The sequence below is a fragment of the Pinus tabuliformis genome, chromosome 9 (assembly GCF_031772625.1).
Source record: "Pinus tabuliformis cultivar Carrire ecotype Pingquan chromosome 9, CPIR1, whole genome shotgun sequence".
In the NCBI taxonomy this organism is placed as follows: Eukaryota; Viridiplantae; Streptophyta; class Pinopsida; order Pinales; family Pinaceae; genus Pinus; species Pinus tabuliformis.
Genome location: NC_142307.1, coordinates 425,740,507 through 425,761,836, shown reverse-complemented (window position 1 = coordinate 425,761,836; position 21,330 = coordinate 425,740,507). Strand labels below are relative to the sequence as shown.

Here is a 21,330-nt window from a genome sequence, read left to right as displayed (position 1 = left end):
CCAAAGTTAGTAGTTTTTAAAAGGACTATTGTTCTAGACCTTGAGCGGACAGAGTTGGAGGCTAAATAGGTTTTCATTACTAGCAAGGATGGAACTCAGATAGCAAGGCTCAGTAAGCAATATGGTCATCATTTGGCTCTATTATATGGTTATGGGGGCTTTAACATCAACATCTCCCCATACTTTAGTATTGATCGCTTGATCCTTTCAAGGCATTTATGGGCAGTTTTTGCAGTTGCAAATATTCGGGGTGGTGGTGAATATGGAGAAGAGTCAGGGACTGTTACATCACTTTTTTGAATGAAGATGGATGGATTGGAAGTGTTTATAGGAAGGAATATGGAACATTTGGGAGGTCTACATTATGGAAAATAGGACAAATTTTGCAACACCTGAACTTGTAATTGGTTGAGGGAAAGCAATGTCAGGAAGGGGGGATTGTAATGCCTCTTCTAATTAATTTCCCAAGGAAGAATGAAGTAGCCTATCCAAACCCATAGTCTATAGTCAATTATAAAGGTGGAAACCCATTATTCAATGTTTTGGGGCAACATTGGGTAAATTGGTGTAATTGGAGGTGTTGTCGCCCGGATTGTACAGGGACCATGACAATCACTCAGGGCGGGGGCTACCACTTTGATCTCTGCCCACTCCGTTCTAGTTGTCTCCCAACAAGATGCTATGGGGGGTAGTCCCTATGGAATGAGGTGAAGGAAAACGAGTTGGAAACCAACTCGCTTGGGAGACACAAATGAGTGGCCTAGCTGCTTGGTAGAATTTTAGCAAGAATAATGGTTAGATTAGATTTCAAGTATGAGACCAGTGCCTTATGGAGTCACAATTCTTGCTTATTATAAATTGAAGCCAAGTAACTGGATGGACACTCGCTGCTTAAGTGATTGACTATCCTATATGATGTGCAAATCTTAGAATCTATGTGTGATGCAATGATCTTGGTTTTTTTTTAAATATATGCCTAGCCTAAGTAGAACCTCTTCTTTAACTATTTTGAGAAACAATACTCAGAGTAAGTTGTGAAATGGAAGCCAACGAGAAGTAGACAGTGACCTGATTAACGATACCTCCTCTTGTGTTCCACCCACCTAGTGCCTCCAGCACTGCAAAGACTGTGGCTCTGACGACTGCAAGGTCACTGTGTTAACCACCAAGAAGAGTTGAATCCTTCAAACTAATTGGAAAGGGGTGCCCTAAGAGTATATCAACCTAGCTTATGCTAGGAGGTAAGTTCTTAATGCAAGCTAGATCCTAGAGTGCTTATACAAGATAGATTGAGTTAACTTATTTAAGATTGGTTTATGTTGTTTAAGTACTTAGTGTGAATTATCTTATATTAAGAGTACTTAACAATGATGAGATGACAATCTTAAACAAGATTAATGCTTAAAGATACGAGTGCCAATATTCAACAATATTCCACAAAATGTTCAGAAAAATGCCAAATGACCAATGAAACTGAAGATGCCAAATGCTTAAGGTAAGCAACCAAGATATCAAAGCCTCTTAAGATTATGATCTTTAACTTTAGAGCAATTATCCAATGATTTCTTAACAATGCCACAATTAGATGTCAAACACAATGATGCCAATTAGATCTCAATGCTTAAACAACTTAGACCATTAATAAGATTAGAGAGTCTTGAGTGTGTTAAGTGCCAAGTCAACAAATGTTAGATTCAAAAATCAACAAAAATATTTCAGCACTTATTAGTTCTATGACAACAGTAAGAAAATCAATTTAAACCATGAAATTTGCCCAACATATGAAGCATGAAATTTTCCAATGGCCAGCAAATGTAAATTTATGTGTTTAACCCACTTTATGATGATGTATTCAGTGATATATCAAATCTGAAAGAATTTATTAGAGCAATAAATAAACTAACAAATCAACAAGCTAATGATGTTACAATCAATGCCCTAAATGCCCAAAAATAGGAAAAATTAACCAAACCTGAAAAAATCATTTTTTTGAGCTTTCTTTAGATGTGTGATACAGAAATTGCAGATTTGATTCAGTAATTTATGCAGTAAATTCCAGCAAACAGAAAATCAGATCTAGGCTAGATCTAAGATGCCGAAGTGGCCAAAATTCATGAAAATTTAGATTTTGCAATTTAGAGTTATTTTGACCAAGTTATATGTGATTTTAGGGCCTAATTATCACTGCTATCACTGCTGTAATAAATTAGAGACAAAATAAGGGTTTAGAGAGCAACCCTAGGCCCAAGGCCTTGAAGATCAACTTGCCCAAGTAGCCCAAAATTTCTCCAATGATCTTGCACCTGAAAATACAAGTTTTTGAGCAAATTTCTCTTGTAAAACCACCAAAGAATCAATATTGAAAATTTCAGAGATGGAACAAGGGTAAGCTAAGACAAAAAAAAGGCAAAGGAAGGCCAACACTAGGCCTACCAAGGCTAGCGTTGAGGGTCGAGGAGGCTAGGAGGGTAGATCGGGGGTCAAAGCGGCAAGTGGAGGCCAAAAAGAGGCAACGTTAGAGGGAGAGAGGCTTAGAAGGCTTGACGCTGGGGCAAACGAGGCAATCGTCTAGGGTTTAGGGGCTAAAGAGCCCACGACTAGCCCTAGGGCAGCAGCCATCTAGGGTCTCAAAGGGAGGCCGAGGCTCCTCAAGCCCATGGCCCAAGATCAACCCACTTAAGGCCTTAAGGCTTAAACCCTCTGCGCAAGGGCTAGGAAGGGAGGTTGAGGCTTCTAGGGTTCACGACCTACCCTAAAGGGCCGAAAAGGGTGACATTGGCTTTTTGTGGCCTGATGCAGGGAGGAGAGAGGACAACACTTGCTTTAGGAGCGCTGGATCCGGGCTAGGAGGGTTGAAAAGTGAAACCCCTGCTTTAGAAAAATATTTTCGTTCCAGATCTAAATTTTATTGCAAAATCTTCAGTGGGTAGCCCTGCAAAATTTTCTAGAGACTAGATCTTACCCTCAAGGGCCTAGATCTAGCTCTACTTCAGCTTGATCTCTTGATTCAACCTGTAAAAATGAAAATAAAACACCCACACCCTAGATATATACAAAATGATTTAAAACCACAAAGCCCAAGTTAGCAAAAATAATTTACAAATTATATTTACAAAATTATTCACAAAATTACAAAATATACAAGGGTTTTGAAAATTATATTTTTTTGAGAAAAATAATTTATGGCATTTTTCTTTGATAAATGGCTAAAAACGCTTCAAAAACCCCATGCACAGCATAGCCTTGGTGAATATTTAATCCACCATATAAATATTTAGGATCCAAGCAAAATGATCCTTGCCCACAATTTGTGAACTTGGAGGCCAATGACTAAAGTACCTGCATACACTATGTATTTATCTCAAAATAATCATATATAGGAATCTCGTAGTTAATACATACCACAAATCAACGAACAAGTACACCTCGAGTTGTACTCCAAAGTATTTATTATGATAGAAAAAATATTTCCCAACAGGACAATAGTTTACACAAATGCTTCAGTAGCAATTTCTTAGCCAGAAATCAGATTGCTAGAGACTCAAATGACTCTCTAATTTATAGATAAATTTTCCAAGTGAAAAATAACGGCTAGTTTCCTTGATCCTTGTTAAAATAATCTTGGCCGTCGAAAAATACTTGATCATCTTTTAATCCTAGCTATTGAAATTTTATTTTTGAGGAATTTTCAAATTTATCATTTAATTCCATTTTAATTAGCTCAAAATTAACTATTTTGAGCTAATTTCCTCAAAAATTTGACTTTGACTTAACCACCAAGAGTCCAATTTTTCTTGAAATATCCAATATTCCCTTGGTGGAGGACTTCCAAAAATTAATTCTTTTAAGACCCACGAAATTTTCGCTTGGAGAATTTAATTTTCCTAAGACATTTTAATTTTGACTCTAATTAATTAAATTTCTAGCTTGGGATTTTAATTAAATTTTTCCAGAAAATTTAATTAATTGACACACGAGGGGATTAATTATTTTTTCCACCCTCTAAAATTTTAACTATGGTGTCTAAGTATGAGGGACCATGCATTAAAATATTTTTATATTAGATTTACAATTTCAACCCTCGTAGGGGGATCCCTGTTCGGCTTAGACCCCCAAAAAACATACCCAATCTGCGACACAATATGAGCTAGTAGACCAAGTGATTTGTAATAAAATAATTTAGCCAATTAGCTTAAATTATTCCCAAATCACTTTTACATAAGACTTGACTAAAACACTAGGACTCACCTAAGACTTTGACGAAGAATTACACCCTAGCTTTGGGGTGAGGCTGGAGGGAAAAACTCTGCCGACCATCCATGTTTAGAAACACAAATGAATTAGTGAGACGAAAAACCTCCTAGGATGAAACTCTTGCCAAAATAATAGGTTTACCTAGGTTGTTACATACATTCACGACCTTACTAGCATCATTTACATTACATAACTTGTAGAATGGGTTTACAATGACATGTGGACTGCTGATAGATGATCCGATTTTGTCGAAAAAATTTGGTACTTCTGCTTCCTTGAAACTTTGAAAAAATGTGTGCAACAGGGGGGAAACTTGTGGAAGAAGCTAAAATTAGGCTAAGTGGAGGGAAACTTGTTGCCCCTCAAATTAATTTAGGAAAGAAGACCCCAAAGGGAATCTACAAATAAGAGAGAGGAGAATCATTTTTCTTATCATGGTTGTATGATACTTTTGTTTTGTGAGCCGAGGCTCTTGAGGATTTTAAGTCCCCTTTATTTCTGATTGGTTTCAGTGGTGAAAGATCCCACTCTAGCCAATCCCTTCTCTCAATCTATTTAACATACCTTATGAGGAAACATCTAGCTTATTTGTGGAAGTCAAGGGTTCTAAAAGGCTAAAGTTCCGTGGGCTTGCGACATTTTCTGTGGAGCAAGGAATATCAACCATACTTCATTTGAGGCAAAAAATATTATTTGGGACAATGAGGGTCATGTGCCTTTAATTTGAGGTTTCGACCCATTTAAAAGGCATCTCCTTATAACTGCGCATACCAAAGAAATAGTATTTTGTGGCAGCATACAAGTGTGAGACATTTATGAGACAATGAAAACATTTGAAGGGTTAATTTTGGTGGCAACACTTTAGTTTTGGGCTAAACCCTTGATAGAAAGCCCCCCTAAACTAGATCTGTGGTAGCAAGAAAACCTTGAAGGCTCAATTGGACAAGAAGTCACCTTGATGATCCCCATTGCGACGACGAAGGGTTGCAATAAACCCTAATGTGACATTGGCTATCCTTGGGGGGTTGGTTGAAGCAGCAGTAACCTTTTCTAAGGCAATTATGTGGAAATGCTTTGATTCTAGGGTGAGTCTGTGATAGTAGGACATTTGTGAGGCGTCTTTGTGGCATGATCCGTGGCAAACAAGCCTGACAGATTCAATTGCGATAGACGAAAGGGAGCAAGAGGTAGCAAAGTTTGGTTGATACTAGGGATAATTTAAGGTTAGACCAATAGCACTAGGGCAGTAGGGTTGTTAACAATTGTTGTGGATCTACATCTTAGAGACCCAATATGTATTTTGTGAAATGGTAGCATATGCATGAACTGTTGGTGGAATTAAATCATTGGTTACACTATTTACTGAAATCAATATTATTTCTATCTGCAAGAATTGAAAATAGTACTATGATACTAGCAAAATACAATTCCTAGGAAATTTTACCCTAAGGGATATTACAAGGAGAAAATGGGACATTCACACTTGTTTTACTTCGAATGTGGCAAATGTGTCCTCCTTTGGCCGCAAAGACAAACATCATCAAACAAACATCCACTACAATCTTCAACAATATAGCTCCACGAACAAGTCTCACATTAGCAAAATAGCACCATTCATTCCATAAAGCTTTGACAAAAATATAGAGCAAAATGATCTCCAAAGTTACTAGCACCTAACAACAATTACAAGTGGAGGAGACTTCAATACAAAGAGTTTTGGGCTCAACAATCTCCACAATAAAATAATAATATGTCTATGTAGATCTATCCTATGAAAACATAAATTAATATTATCCTCCAACTAACTAGAGAGGACTAGTCAAACAATAGATAAAATATGGTGGACTAATGCACCACATGTACAACCTTTAAGCAATGAGAGAACTCAAGTAGCGGGATGTCTTTCTAAATGAGTGATTGACAAGTCAACACACTCGAACATATGAATAAAATACTCCAAGAAAGGAGTGGTCTGCAAGATGAGAGGATAGGCATGCCAAGAATAGGTGCAATGGCTAGGGTTTGAGCATCCTAGTCTCCACATGTATGGAAACCACATATTGTGAGGGCTGTCCCCTCAATCTTCACCAAGGCCAAGTCACATCACTACAAATAAGCTTCCAAAATTGTGCCAAAGATGCGGTAAGGTGGCACATGTACCTTCCAAGAGAAACACCTCAATCAATTGATAGAATATGTGTGGAAACAAGGTTCTCCACGTGGTGGCATCCCAAGGTGACATCCTCCTCATGTGTAACACACTCATTAACATGTGTGCAATTGGATGAATCCAAAAAGTAAAGAGTCAAACATCGATATAATAGTGCCATGATCTGTGTGCCAACTTCCAAGTCAACAAAACTTCAATCACCTCCCAGAAAAGGAGATGGGGACGCTCCCATGTCTAGCATAGAATAATAATATTTGGATGAGTGCCTCAACATGTGTGCCAAGTGAGCACTCTGCCAAAGTAGCTAAATTCATGTTCAAATACCTCACCTCAAACATCCAAGTGCTCAAGCAAAGAGCCCTCCATGTGGTGAAAGTGGGGTCAATCTGTACCCATATAATCAAATCACCATAAACATGTGTGCACAAAGGTAGTGCTCGCCCGGACATATGGTATACATCATAATAATATGCAATAATCAACAAATGCACCACCATGGACTAGGCTGCCCCCATTAGAAGTGTGTGACCACATAAAATATATCAAATTAACCTGAAGTCACCTGCAGAGCAATATAAGAGGTCAATAAACTAGACACGCTCCAATAAACTTATAAAGTTATATGACCGTAAAGTCTGCTATCATCAAGTGAAAATAAAACCCTATGTGCTAAGAGAAATCACCCTGAAGGAAATTTGTAAGACATCATATGCATCACGCTGAACCACACTAACCATCTTTGAACCATCTGCTGAAGGAGGTTAGTCATATCATCATATCACTGGAACACATCAAGGTATTACTGGTGCTCTGCAAATAATGTACCACTGGCTACTCAAGGGTTATCCTGCTGGCCTCTAGGGGGCATAAATAAGTCACTCTGCACTATCCACTTTCCTCTAAACATCACACCTAACAGTTGAGGTAGTTAGTCAGGAAGGTGTGTTTAACCATAAAATATTCCTTGCATCTGATCAATCATGTCATCAAAGTATATCCTGTGCAACTGGCCATAATAAGAGTCAAGGATGTGATCTCATACAGTATGAGGGGTAACAACCCCTATTATCACCTCATAAACAGATAATGCATAAAACATATTACTCTCAAAAAATCATGCTTAGGTGGAAGTCTTAGCACAGAAATCATTCAGCATAGAGATATTGCCTATCTAATACAAGTCGTAGTATAAGGTCCAATATTGGGTTAAGAGTTCGTTAATATTAATTCAAATGAATATATGATCTCTATAAATCTATACATGAACCATTGAATATGCAACCTCGCTTCACAGACACTAATAGTATAAAGAGTCTAGACATCATCATTAACCAAACAAAGCTGAAAACTGCACTTATCCTCCTCTGTTCAAACATGTTTTACCTCTAAATTTAAAATCTAAAGCAACAAATTCTTGAGTCTTTTTTGTTTGGCTGAGGTAGAAATTTTCATACACTGCCTTCTAAGTTCTCACTAAACATGTCTGGTATAGATGGATTACGTTTTCCCTTGGACTGCTGTTGCTGTTGAAACTGCCAGAATGAAATATTGTATTAATGCCACTCTATGGTCATTTATTGAGGGATCAATCATCAATGTTGTTGCATCTGAATTCTGGTAACACTGAGCTAGCAATGGATTATCTTTGTGGTCTTAGACAAAGTTGTTTCCCATTATTTTTACTATGACCCTTTTTAATGTCATCCTATACTTTTTCATGCAAATGCTTATCCACATTCATATGGTTGTGAGATCAAGAGTGTATTCAATTTATGTAATGTGTTAAATTCCATGCGATACTTTTTATGCCCAGGAACATTCCTAGGGAGCTTATTCGAATCATCACCACATTTAGTTCCCTATTTAACTCATTGTAATCTCTTCACAAATAATTAAATTATAAATTGGAGATGTAGTTAGTAAACAAATCTTGAGCTGAAGCATAATGCTGAGCCCCTTTCATTGAAATGTTTTTTTCACAATGACTTAAGCTATTGCGTGTGCTTGCCAAATCTGTATGCCTGGTGTAACTACGTGAAATGTATAATACAGACTTGTCATGGTTTTTTATGAAACTGCTTATACAGTAATTATAAATAAATATAATTCCGTTTCTTTCATTCTTTGCTGACATTTTATTTGTTTCTATGTTATAGGTCAACACTCGACCAATTAAAAATATGAACTCTTCAGTGAATCTTGATGATGAATATACTCAAGATGGGTCTGTAGATATTCATGGAAAACCTTCAGTCAAGAACAAAACAGGGAACTGGAAGGCTTGTCCATTTATTTTGGGTATCTGTGATGACCTTTCAACATCAAAATGTTCTTTTCAGCAAACTAATATCTTTCTCAACGAGTAGTTAGCTCACATATTTATTTACAAACTAACTAGAAAATAACTAGTAATTTCAGAGCTGATTTTGAAATTTGGGGAAGGTAACATTATTATTTTATATACCCACAATTGGATTATGGTCTCCATAACTGATTTCTTTACAGGGAATGAGTGCTGCGAAAGATTGGCATACTATGGAATCAATACAAATATGGTGATGTATTTGAGAAAAAAATTCATGGAAGGCAATGCAACTGCAGCCAATAATGTCACAAATTGGTCTGGAACTTGTTACATAACTCCTTTGATTGGAGCTTTTATAGCTGATGCATACTGGGGACGCTATAAAACAATTGCTGTGTTTTCTATTGTGTATTTTTTTGTAAGTTCCATTTGCTGTTCTGTCAAGTTTTTCTGTTAATTGAAAAATGAATAGTAACATATGTAGAAGCAATTTCTGTCAACACCCTTCTGTCATCATGTTTTGACATCGTATGCAACACATTTTGGTTGAAGAATATTTTTGTCCATTTTCAGGGAATGACCTTGTTGACTATATCTGCATCTGTGCCTAAACTTAAGCCTCCCTGCAAAGATTCAGATGTTAATTGCCATCCAACAACGGCTCAAACTGGTGTTTTCTTCTTGTCACTTTACATTATTGCGCTAGGGACTGGTGGTATCAAGCCATGCGTATCATCGTTTGGAGCAGATCAGTTTGATGAGACAGATGTCATAGAAAAAAAGAAGAAAAGTTCGTTTTTCAATTGGTTTTATTTTTCAATTAACATTGGTGCTCTTATTGCTAGTAGTGTTCTTGTTTGGGTCCAAGAGAATGTTGGTTGGGAGTGGGGTTTTGGAATTCCTACTGTAGCCATGGGAATAGCTGTGTGTAGCTTCTTTTCAGGTACCCGTCTATACCGACATCAAAAGCCAGGGGGCAGTCCCTTGACCCGGATAGCCCAGGTGTTAGTTGCATCATTTCGAAAATGGAACACCCCTATTCCACGTGATAAGTCTGGTCTTTATGAAGTTCAAGATAAGGAGTCTGTCATTGAAGGAAGTCGAAAGCTTGAGCATACAGATGGATTTCAGTAAGATTACTACCAAACTTTCTGATTTTCTTTTTTCATACTTCTTTCTGAATTTGCCTATTTATAGAATCATTGAGAATGGTTTGACTTCAAGCATCTGCTTAAAAATGGTTAACCTAATTAAGTGCTTTTAGTGTCTTTTAATACTAGTTTACCTGCCTTTTCAACTGACTAGGCCTACATCTTGACTAGATTAGGTACCGTTAAAGTGTGCATAAATTAAAGAAACCTTTCTGATTTCCAACTTCCGTCATAAGAAGTATTTGATAGTAGTGTGTTTGATTTCTTAATATGGACGTTTCAAACCTGACTGGGTTCATCTTCAGGATTGAATGAATCACCATTAAAGAAACCTTGCAGATTAATCACAATTTTTTTCCATGGAAAGCTGATGTTGCCTTCTGTTGATGACGGTTCTTGTATTCAATGCAGCACTATCTTAAAAGGTTTTTCCAGCTTCAACATTCAAACCACTTGGGAGAAAGTAGTCTTTGTTGTTGTCTTCTTATAATGTAGAACTGCTTAGATGAGACCACGTATATAAGTACGTTTAGGTCAACTGGGGAAAAACTATTTCAGCATGGGGGATGATTGAAAACTATTGTCCTGAAATATTCAAATACTGTAAAATTCAGTGTATGCAAAGTTTGTTGACTGAACCAGACACTAAAAAGTTAAAAATCATCAGAGCAGCCACTGAATTTGTTTAGAAAACCTGCAAGATGCCAGTGCATAATTTTAACATATGAGCAACCAAAGGAACTCATGCAGAGGAAGTCACAGAACCATGATGATGGAGTCATCATATTCTATTGACCTTTTCATTAGTTTTTCAATGTTTACTATATCAATTAAAATTGATTATGATGTTTACTCTTTATATAGGCAGATGATCTAGATTTTAGTAGAATTATGATGCTTCTGTTTTCCTCTCATTTACAAAGTCAATCTTAGCTTTAAGCAAATTAATTTCCCAAAAGCTCTGAAATTCCGCTTGTCCTATTTGAAAATTTCTCGTCTAAATGTTTGTAACTCATCTCCTTCGTAATACATATCTTACAATTCTTAGTAATTTATGCTTAATGCACTTGCAGAGTAAATTTTCCATGAGTGTAAACCTTTTATTTCAAAGATGATGTCAACTAACAGAACCTGTCTTCATGCAGCTTTCTAGACAAAGCTGCAGTAGAGACAGTAAATGATAAAAATACAGATGGCTACAATAACCGATGGAGACTTTGCACTGTGACTCAAGTGGAGGAGTTAAAAGCAGTTGTCCGTCTTCTTCCAATTTGGGCCAGCGGGATTATTTTTGCTACTGTCTATAGTCAAATGAGTACATTGTTTGTGGAACAAGGAGACACTATGAATATCAGTCTTGGTCCCCATTTTGAAATTCCACCAGCATCATTATCTATATTTGATACTCTCAGTGTCATATTCTGGGTTCCAGTTTATGACCGTCTAATTGTTCCACTTGCACGCAAATATACTGGTCATCAAAGGGGCTTTACCCAACTACAGCGTATGGGGATTGGCTTGGTCATTTCTATTTTTTCCATGGTGATTGCAGGCATTGTTGAGATCAAGAGACTCAACATGGTCAAGGAGCATAACTACTATGAAAAAGTACACATACCCATGAGTATTTTTTGGCAGGTTCCCCAGTATTTCTTAATAGGTGCTGCTGAAATTTTCACCTTCATAGGGCAACTAGAGTTCTTTTATGATCAAGCACCTGACGCTATGCGAAGCTTAATGAGTGCACTTTCACTTACTACAGTTGCTTTAGGCAATTACCTGAGTACTCTGCTGGTTACCATTGTAACTGACATTACAAGAAGGCATGGAAAGAAAGGATGGATTCCCGATAACTTGAACTACGGACATATTGATTACTTCTTTTGGCTTCTGGCCATCCTGAGCACTCTGAACTTTCTGGTCTACCTTTTAATTTCACGTTGGTACACATACAAGAGAGCCACAGGAGTGTTCCATGTAAGCAAGTAAGCCTATTCATTCAGAAGGTGCACTAGCAGCCCCTCTATATTCGTACAAATATTTTCTGCAGATGTGATGTTGCTAAAAGAAGTAAATTCAAATTGAGACCTTTTTTTGTTATTATAACTATGCAAATGCAGCTATCGTAGTGGTCTGCACTGGCAACAAACTGTATAAGATGTGCAAAAGATCTTCTGTTTTACTGTTTCTTGAGGAGAGACTTGTTGCCTAGCTTAACAAAACTAGGACATAATTCTCTTTGGATGACAAGCTGCCAACTTTGATTTTTGTATATAAATATGATTGATGGCCACAATCATCTGTATTAATATATGGTGATTGTCTTATTTTAGTTTAGTGTGCACACTTTAATGTAGAAATAATTGTTTTCTTGGAAATTCTCAACATGTTGTCTAGTCTTTACAAATCAATAATCCATGTTAAGTACCAGGGTTTACAGCAGGAATTCTATCATCGCAGTATTGATTGATGTTTTCAGTGAATGCAAATTTTAAACATGTAGCATAATTATTTAGAGCCAGTGTTCAGTGAGAAAAACATACGTGTTTCCTAAAACTAAAATTTAACCGATAACATTGATATGTCACCTTCCATGAGAACATTCAACAAACAGCTCATCTATATCCAGTGCTTCAATAGCTTACAAAGAACTATTTACTTCTATGGTCACCTTGGTACCAATGTCAACTACTGTTCTACTTGTTACTGTTCATTCAAGCTATGAACCCCGTATCTGCATTTTGAGCCCTCACGCTCGTTCAATACATCCATGTCCTAGGCTATACACCTGCTGGGTTTTCAATCTGGGTTATTTGCATGGTGGCACGCTGTCTCCACTACAAGCCAACAGCCTGAAAAGACCAGTTTTCTTGAAAGTTTTAGTTTATAGACTAGAAAACTACATTTCCTGAGTTACTATTATTCTCTTCTGAACTCACATAATATTTTTCCTATCAACTATCAACCTAATGAACTGACATAGGATTCTGTCAGAGTGAGCCATCTAAAAACTATGGGCTTTCACCAGGAAGGGAGTTTTCCTTGTTTCTGTTTAAACTTCATCATTTGAAAGAAACTTTTGCATTGAAATTATGACAACGTTTAAGCCTTTCATAATAAATAAACGTGATCTTTTGGAATACACATTTCTTTTTGTTCATTTATATGATAGCCAAGATAAGGTTGAGATGCTTAATGTATATATTGGATGTAATGAAGAACTATATAAGATGCACCTTCATTTAGTTCTTATATTCTTCTCTTGCGTAACTCCTTAAGATTCACCCTCTTCAATCTCTTTTGAAAATAGCCTCTTCCAGCTTGTGACTATCTATTGTTAAGTCACTATGGCCTGAGATAACATATGCCACAGAAAATGTCACACTTGTGAAACAGAAGTGATTCAGTGAATGAAATGATAATGAAATAATATGAGAAGATAAAATTCTCCCTCTTAGTCATTAATGGCCTTTCACTTGCCAGACCTAAATAACCTATTGAATTCTTTGGCTATGCTGGCCTTATCCTCCTTGCGAGTCCAACGAGCCCTGTTTAATTATTAACACCTTATATAAGGAGAAGGATGCTCTTTTGTGTCATCTTGACCATTGCTTTTGCTCTTATTAAAAAACCATTGGACATAAGAAAAACATAGCTAGGTTCAAGTCAGCAATACATTTTTCCAAGATCCACAATTCATTTGGTAACCTATGATGGTGTTCATGCAATAGATATAATACAACAAATTACATGGTCCGTGGAGCTTCATCAATGCACTCAATTAGTTATTGAAGACGATGCAGAAATATTTAGTTGAATGCCTCTTTGAAGCAAGTGAGAAAACAATTGAGGTGTCAGCAAGGAGATATAGAGATGCATAGAGAGTGTTGGAGTGTAGATGAAACTAAAGGTGTTGGATAGCATGCGCACAAAACAAAACATTGTACATGCAGAGGAAGATGAAAAGTCAAGCACAATAATGCAAACAAACAACAAGGGTTAAGTGTGTAGTGTTACTTGAAGGATGTTGCAGTGGTTGAAAACCCCATGGACACAAAGGCTAAGAACTAGAAGTTAAAGCCAAATTACAAGGAAATCGTGTTGGCCTTGAACAAATCTTAAATGCAGAAATATCTAGTTGAATGCCTCTTTGAAGCAATTGAGAAAAGAATTGAGGTGTGAGCAAGGAGATTTAGAGGTGCATAGAGAGTGTTGGAGTGTAGATGAGACTAGAGTTGGATAGTGTGAACACAAAACATAAAATTGTACATGCAGAGGAAGGTGAAAAGTCAAGCACAATAATGCAACTCCTTGGGCATCCAATCACTCAAGTGGTTGTTTCCCCATGGACAAAGGCTAAGAGGTTAAAGCCAAGCTACAATCTCAAGGAGAACAGGATTGATTCACGTGAAAATGCAAAATGGACTGCTAACAATGTTGGCAAGAGAAGTATGGCACAAATAGGTTGCAAAGAGGACAAGATAGATTGGTTATTGTAAACAAAAGATTGGCACTTGAGTGATTCGATGTCCAAGGTAAAGTATCATGGAGGAAGCTGAGTATTTGAGGAAGTCGTGGACTGTATAGGTGAAAGAGAGGGCCTAAAGTAGTAGATGGTGTGCAAGGGATTGATGCATTCATGACACAAACTTTGTAGGGGGTTATAGGCCGGTTTTCCAAGGTTAATCTAGGAGTGCTAGGCCCAAGTTGGGACCATTTCCTACCATTGTACCAATTTTGGTATCCAAGAAGAATCTGACTTGAAAGAGTTAAGACTTTTCGTATTGGAGAAGTTAGGAGGATTAGTAATTGGCAAATTTGGCACTAGACAAGCTTTGGGTGATTGAAAGAAACTCCAAAGGTGGAATTCCCCAAAATTGTGAAAACTAGGAGGGTAAGGATTGTAACAATAGTGATAAGAGGCAAAGGAACCAGTGAAATTGAAAGATACATGAGTTGAGAAGAATAATTTAAGCACTGGGAACAAGACAACACGGTGAAGAACTAGAAGTCAATAGTTCAAAAACAAAAGAAAAGATAACAAGAGAATGAGCAAGAGCATGTTGTAACGAATTTAATTAAATTTTTGGGAATAATAAAAGAATGCAAAATTGACACTACATTTATTACAAAATGAGCTAAACCACTAAACAAAGAAATCTTAGATAAGGCTGAGTCACATAATTGAGCTCAAAAAATGATACTCACAATAATACAATATGATATTATCAATGAATAATTGGTGCATCTATTACAATGGAGTTTGACATAAAATGTGTTGAAAGCATAATATTCTTGGGTTATTCAAACTTGGCTTATTCACTTGAATGAAAGGAAAAAAGCCTCAAGAGAATGCCAACAGTTATGGGAAATCCAAGAGACCTATTGGAAGATGAAAACCAAGGGTCAAAAAAATTGTTTCAATATGTATATCTTGTGAATAGAATGAATCACAAAACTTCTCTAAATTTTCCAATTACTTTTGTGTGTTTAACATGAGGTCAGAGCATGTGTATTCCTGCGTGCTCAAGTTTGAGCCATGATTGTGTGGCCTTCTTAGAAATTAAATTGGTTTATGAGCCATAGGTGTGTGGCCTTTTCTCAACCGCGGGTTTGTGGTTTGGTCATCCCAGTGGATTTTCATGGTCACTCTGTGTTATGATCTTTGTGACTTAAAAATAATAAGAAACCAATAATTATAGTGCACTTCGAGGGGGAAACCTCCTTTAAAAATAATACAATGAACTAGACAATATTTGATGATTCTAAGACTAGGTCTCCCTATATATATATATATATATATATATATATGAGACAAATGATACAATTATAATAAAATGGGACCATGAGGGGTTCTATTCTACATAACAATATTACAATATACTTGTAATCACTCAGTATCTAGGGCTTAATAAGGGGTTTTTGGGCTAACATGGGGCTTAGCATTCCCTCATGGGTGTGCATGAAACACTCATCTTCCCATGTTGCATCTTCCACTAGTAGGTTCTCCCATTTGATGAGGTACTTGGTAATTGCTTGATTTCTCAACGACTTAGTTTTTGTTTCCAAAATCGTTTCTAATTCTAATATTATTTCCCCTTCTTCATTAATCTTTGGTAAAATAGTTTGGACTGGGATCTTGTCACCGATGAGCTTCTTTAAGCAAGAAACATGGAAGACTGGATGTACACATGAAGATGGAGACAACTCCAATTTGTAGCCATACGTCTAATCCTTTTTAACACTTTATAAGGGCCATAATACCTTGGAGCTAATTTATTGTCTTTCTTTTGTTGCTTGAGGGACATTTGTTTATATGGTTGTAGTCTTACAAATACGCAATCCCCCACTTCAAATTCTCTTTCATTGTCATGCTGATCTGCCTGTTGTTTCATCATATTTTGTGCCATAGCCAAGTTGCCCTTCAATAGTTTGAGAACCTCTTGTGGATATCATCTTTCATCCATCACATCACCCTTTCAAGGGTGATGTGATGGATGAAAGATGATATCCATAATGTGTCATAAATGGTGACATTTTTGATGAAGTATGGAAGGATGTGTTGTACCACCATTTTTCCAAGGGCAACAATTTGGCCCATTTTGTTTGTTTATCATATGCAAATAAACATAGATATCCTTCTAAACATTTATTCACATTCTGAGTTTGCCCATCACATTTAGGATGGTAAGATGTGCTGTGAGCCAATTGAGTAGCCAAACTAGAAAATAATTCAGTCCAAAAATTCTAGTGAAAATTGGATCTCTATCACTTATAATAATCTTTGGTATTCCATGTAGCTTTTGGATTATTTCCATGAATTCTTATGCCACAATACTTGCTTTAATAGGATGAGAAAGAGAGCAAAATTGGGCATACTTGGCCATTCGATCTATCACTACCATAATGACACTTTTTCCTTTAGAATTAGGTAAACCTATAATAAAATCCATTGAAGCTTCTTCCCAATGATGGCTTGGTATGGCTAATCGCTGAAGGAACCCTGGGATTATGATAGTCTCTCCTTTATTTTGTTGGCATATTACACATATCGCCACAATTTTTTTCACATTTGCTTTAAGACCTTCACCAAAAAAATCTTCCTTAATCGTATGGTATGTATTCAAGAACCATGAATTTCCTCCTACAGGAGAAGTGTGTAATTCCAATAGGACTTTCTGTTTGAGTTGAGAATTCTTACATAAGTATAAACGATCTTGATACAATAACAAATCATTTTTCTATGTAATTTTTTCTACTGCATCAGGGTCTTCCTGTAGTCGTTGAATGATCTTGCATATCTTCTCATGCTGCTTCCATTTTCTCCTTGCTTCTTCCACACAGTCAAATTGTGGAATGGAAATAGAACATAGTAAACCATTTGTGTCTTCCTCTTTCCTTGAGAGTGCATCTGCCCACAATATTTTGTTTTCCCTTTTTGAGATAATTTCAAAGTCATAATCCAACATCTTTGCGACCAATTTTTGTTTCTATTATGAAGATAACCTTTGCTCGAAAAAGTACTTCAGACTATCATGCCCTGTTCTTACTTTGAAGTGTCTTCCTATTAGGTATGGACATCATTTCTTAACTGCATGTAATATGGCCAACATTTATTTTTCATAGATGGGTTTGAGTAGGTTTTTTCCTTCAAGTTCACTACTTGCAAAGGCAAGGGACCTTCCTTCTTGCATCAAAACTACACCAATGCCATGGTTTGAGGTATCTCACTCCACAATGAATATTTTTTTGAAGTTAGGTGTCGCCAAGACATGAGTTGTACACATAGCCTCTTTAAGTTCTTCAAATGCTTTGGTTACTTCTTTAGTCCAATAAATTGCTTCCTTTTTCAATAATTTTGTTAGAGGTGTTGCTATTTGGTCATAATTCTTGACAAATTTGTTCCTGTCAATCTAAGAATCCTCTGAGTTTCTTTAAGGTATTAGGGATTGGCCATTCCCTCATAACTTTGATTTGTTAGGATCCACCTTGATACCATGAAGTGATACAATATGACCCAAATATTCCACTTTTTGAACACCAAAGGCACACTTGAAAGACTTTGCATATAGCTCTGTCAATAGTGGCAAGACCTTGCCAACATATACATGTTCTTCCCAATATTTGTTGTAAATTAGCATGTCATAAAAAAATATTAGCACAAATTTTCTAAGGAAGGGTTTGAAAATGAAATTCATCAACCTTTAAAATGTTGAAGGTGCATTTAGAAGTCCAATTGGAATAACCAAAAACTCATAATGACCTTCATGTGTTCTAAAGGTTGTTTTTGGAATGTTTTTCTTGCCTCATTATAATTTGATGATATCTAGAATGAATATCCAACTTAGTAAAGAAAATTGCTCCATGCAATTCATCTAACAATTCATCAATGATAGGAATATGAAACTTAACTTTGATTGACCTTTTTTTGAGCTGTCTATAGTCTGGACACATATGCCTCAAACGATCCTTTTTTATAACCATCACCAATGGTGAAGATAAAACACTATAGCTAGGATGAATGATTCCCGCCTCTAGTATTTCTTGAACTATATGCTCAATTTCACTCTTTTGCGCATGTGGATATTTGTAAGGCCTAATGTTAGGTGGTACACTTCCAAGCTGTAATGAATAACATGGTCATGATCTCAGATAGGTGGAAGACCCTTAGGCATTTCTCTAAATACCTTAGCATGATTGTTGATAACTTTTTGAAGATCCACGAGAGCAGAAGATATAGATGTTTGAACATCTAGTGAACACAATTATACATATACACCTTGGTGTCCCTATTTTATCAATTTTGTCATGCTATTAGAAGTTATCACTTTACTGGATTTCCCTTGGATACGTCCAAGATCAATTTCCTTATGACTGTAACCATTGGATCCCTAATACAACACCGTACCTCCCTTTTGGATTGCAATAATGGGGCTAACCAATAAATATTCCCCCATATTCAACTTAATATTATTACATTTCCCTGAACAATTTATGGTACCTCTATCTGCAATCACCACTTGCAACTTTGGTGCTAGATACACAAAGAAATTAAGAAGCTTTTCCAATTTGTAATTGATAAAATTATGTGTACTACCTAAATCAATTAATAATGTTACCCTTTTCTTTTTGATATATCCTTCTATCTTGAGGTTCTATGGAATATTGATGCCATCTAATAAATGGCAAAAGATTGTTGGAGTACTTTCTTTTAGTTCTAGGTCTCAAAAAGTTTCCACTTCTTGATATTCTTCATCTTCATAGTCTATATAGAATAATTTTTTTTCACTGCATTTATGCCCTTTACTATACTTGTTGTCATAGTTGAAACATAGTCCCTTCGTTCTTCTTTCATCTATTTTCTAACGATTCAACCTTGTTGGTTTAAGAAAAGAAACTCTTTTTTCTCTATAGTTATTAGTGACCAATTTTCTTGTGGCCATATTTTTACTTTTAATATTCCTTGCTAGACTAAAAACATGCTTTAAAGATTTATGTTCAAAGAGACACACCTCATGTTGGATGTTTTTCTTTAAAGTTCCCATAAATAAGTCTAATAAGTTATCCTCTTGTTGGTTCCCAGATTGTCCCCGGTAACTAAGTGCAATCCGAGAAGACATTCACTGAGGATTCTAAGAATCCTCCCACTTCAGGGGATAAGGGCCGGCCTCCCTCCACCTCGGGGGTATTCCCTATTCTAATGTTAGCTAAATAAATATTCTTTAAAAGCAAAATAATAAGGCTAAATTTATGATAAAAGATTTTCAAATAAAATAAGGCTTTAAGGAAAGAAAGATGGTAAGCACATAGCATATGAAACTTATTAAAATAAATTTATGACAAAATGCGGTTAACTAATATATCACATTTCTTAGTAAGAATTAAAATTAAATTTTAAAATAAAAAGGAAGTTAGAACAAAAACTAGCTTAAATGCTTTTAATTGAAATGTGTAGTTAAAATAATTGACCATCAAGCATCATTATTAATTTATGCTGCAAAAACAATTAGAATATTTAATTTAACAATTTCTAAATAATAAATATTGGAGAAGAAATAAATCATATTATGTGTGAGATTAAAGAACGTGATGAAATCAAATTATTCTCAATCATGCATATGTGCTAGTGAAATAAATACAATGAAGAAAAACAATAAAATTAAAAGAGAAATGAAATAGAAATCCCGTTTTTATGGTATTCAAGTTTAATATACAAGTAAACACTAGATAACATGTATCATTTGGAATTCAACCTGCAACAAATAAACTCAAATCTAATTTAAAAATCTTAAATATCATGTATCCAAAAGTTTAAATCAATTTCCGCATGCAAGATTGTTGTATAATCAAGTTAAACCAACAATCTTGCATAATAACCTAGAAAATATAAATCCTAAGTTAACCCAGAAAATATAAATCCGAAGTTAAGAAGAACGCACAGGAAGAAAAAAAAAAGAAATGAATCATGATATTATTAATGAAAGTTTCACAATCACAAAAAGAAATGAATCATGATATTATTAATGAAAGTTTCACAATCACAATGAGAAGAACCGCTACAACAAATACATTATCATTGTAAAAAATAATAAGTCTTTATCTCCAACCTGCCATCCTCTAATCTGTCTCCAAAAGCTCCTAAAATGAGCACTTACATCTTCGTTTATATGACCAAGAGTTAGTTTTCCATTTAGTTTTCATAACTTTTATAAAATAAAATTACATTAATATTTTATTTCTTTCTAAATAAAATATGTAATCCATCCATTCCATTAATTCCCGCTCAAGTATTTAATTAACAAATTATCAAAATACCCTCATAAATTTCCTGCGAAATAAAAGAAATATAAAAATTTAGTTTTGATATATATGTACTCACCCTTTTGTGAAATTTTCCCCAGAAAATCATTTCTCATACTTTCATAAAATGAATTACTCCAATTACATAAATATTTTAAGCTCTAAAAACTCATTTGCCAGAATTTTAGAATTGTATTAAATCTGAAATTAGCTTTGTAAATGTGTTGGACTCAATTCTGTATCTATCTAGACCATTATGATTTGAGGTCAAATCCGCTTCAGTTCTCCTCTTTCTCGTAAATTAAATTTTATATGTAAAAATAATGTTTATTTAATCATTCACAATAAAAATTTGATTTTAAAAATCAGTTTTAAATTTAAATAAAAATAAATATGACTTTTAAATTTAATTTAAAATTTAATTATAAAGTGCAGATTTTAATTATATAAATTTTTAAATAAGTTTTATTTAATTAAAATAATTTATTTCTGAAATTATAATATAAATAATATATAATTTAATTTTAACGATGCGATCTAATAATTAGGTAGAGAAACTTGGTCCCATATATCGCGTGATCTAATTTTAAATAAGATTAAGTATGAACTTAATAGTTAGTTAATTTGCTTGTTGTGTCCGAAAAGGCTTG

General features: G+C 35.4%; 1 protein-coding gene across 6 annotated transcripts in view; it reads left to right on the top strand.

The window, feature by feature from the left end:
* Positions 1-12,212, top strand: part of LOC149148967 (protein NRT1/ PTR FAMILY 8.1-like) — an 88,787-nt gene extending 76,575 nt beyond the window's left edge. For all 6 annotated transcript variants that reach the window (XM_089438232.1, XM_089438234.1, XM_089438233.1 and 3 more), the window contains 4 exons: positions 8,581-8,722; positions 8,930-9,147; positions 9,303-9,859; positions 11,026-12,212. In XM_089438232.1, coding sequence (XP_089294358.1) covers positions 8,581-8,722; positions 8,930-9,147; positions 9,303-9,859; positions 11,026-11,869 — 1,761 coding nt within the window. In that variant the 3' untranslated portion in view covers positions 11,870-12,212. The remainder of the gene's footprint in view (positions 1-8,580; positions 8,723-8,929; positions 9,148-9,302; positions 9,860-11,025) is intronic.
* Positions 12,213-21,330: the final 9,118 nt, after the last annotated feature.